At 33.5% G+C, this 1872-nt stretch overlaps 1 protein-coding gene across 1 annotated transcript in view; it reads right to left on the bottom strand.

The window, feature by feature from the left end:
- Positions 1 to 1182: 1182 nt before the first annotated feature.
- Positions 1183 to 1872, bottom strand: part of LOC123979949 (low affinity immunoglobulin gamma Fc region receptor II-like) — a 2509-nt gene continuing 1819 nt past the window's right edge. Inside the window, exon 5 of the mRNA XM_046064059.1 lies at positions 1183 to 1208. Coding sequence (XP_045920015.1) covers positions 1183 to 1208 — 26 coding nt within the window. The remainder of the gene's footprint in view (positions 1209 to 1872) is intronic.

The following is a 1872-nucleotide window of genomic DNA, read 5'->3' as shown; positions in this document are numbered from 1 at the left end:
GTTAAACAGTAATTGGGCCAAAACAAACTGTGCAGTTGTTTGTCTGGGGAGAGTTGATGAATGCAACGTTCTATAAGCTGCTAAAAAAATCACACACACACACACATAAAGAAACACACACACACACAAAAAGAAAACACACACACATAAAGAAACACACACACATGTAAAGAAACACACACACACGTAAAGAAACACACACACATAAAGAAACACACACACATAAAGAAACACACACACACACACATAAAGAAACACACACACACATAAAGAAACACACACACACGTAAAGAAACACACACACATAAAGAAACACACACACACACATAAAGAAACACACACACACATAAAGAAACACACACACACACACACATAAAGAAACACACACACACGTAAAGAAACACACACACACACACATAAAGAAACACACACACACACATAAAGAAACACACACATACAGAAACACACACACACACACATAAAAAAAACCCACACACATAAAGAAACACACACACACACATAAAGAAAAACACACACATAAAGAAACACACACACATAAAGAAACACACACACACATAAAGAAACACACACACACATAAAGAAACACACACACATAAAGAAACACACACACACAAATAGAAACACACACACACGTAAAGAAACACACACACATAAAGAAACACACACACACACATAAAGAAAAACACACGCATAAAGAAACACACACACATAAAGAAACACACACACACACACATAAAGAAACACACACACACATAAAGAAACACACACACACATAAAGAAACACACACACACGTAAAGAAACACAAACACATAAAGAAACACACACACACACACATAAAGAAACACACACACACACATAAAGAAACACACACACACACACACACACGTAAAGACACACACACACACACACACACACGTAAAGAAACACACACACACACATAAAGAAACACACACATAAAGAAACACACACATAAAGAAACACACACACACACATAAAGAAACAAACACATACAGAAACACACATACACACACACACATAAAAAAACCCCCATCAAATTACCTTTTTCCTCCTCTTTTCAGTCTCTCTCCCAGCAGCCGTCCGTCATGACACTTACGTCACCGAGTCACGTGACTGAAACAGATCTTCTTCTTCGTCTTGAGTTAAAACGGCAGCTGGTTGGGAGGACCTAAAACCAAAACACTATAAATACATGATTGCAGAAATAAATTTAATTAATTAATTAAATAAATACAAATAAAAGTACAAATACATGCATAAATAAATAAATGCTTTAATAAATGCATGCATAAATAAATTAAAGAATGATTAAATAATTACATGCATAAATAAAGTAAAGTACAAATACATCCATAAATAAATAAAATATAAAAGATTAAATAAATAAATGCGTTAATAAATGCGTGCATAGATACATTTAAATAATGATTAAATACATGCATAAATAAGTAAAAGTACAAATTTAAAAAAATTAAATAAATACATGCATACATGCAAATAAAGAAATGATTAAATAAATACATGCTGAAATAAAATAACATAAAAAAATGCTTAAATAAATAAATGCATGCATAAATAAAATAAACTATGGAAATTGAACATTGAATAAACAAGAAGGATCAGCCAGTGAACAACCAGACTCATCAGGCATCCAAGGCTACATCTTCACTCACTTCTCCATCTTGCAAAGGATTGTAATAATTTAAAAAGACACCGTCACCTGCATTGGACCCTCTGCTCTCACACAGCAACTTGGTTTAATATGGACATTCCACTGTCCACACAAAGACTTGCAGCATCCATCTCCAGCTTTGATTTTCCAAATAACTGTT

The sequence above is a fragment of the Micropterus dolomieu genome, linkage group LG12 (genome assembly GCF_021292245.1).
Source record: "Micropterus dolomieu isolate WLL.071019.BEF.003 ecotype Adirondacks linkage group LG12, ASM2129224v1, whole genome shotgun sequence".
Taxonomy (NCBI): Eukaryota; Metazoa; Chordata; class Actinopteri; order Centrarchiformes; family Centrarchidae; genus Micropterus; species Micropterus dolomieu.
This window is presented reverse-complemented; position numbering and strand designations above follow the sequence as displayed.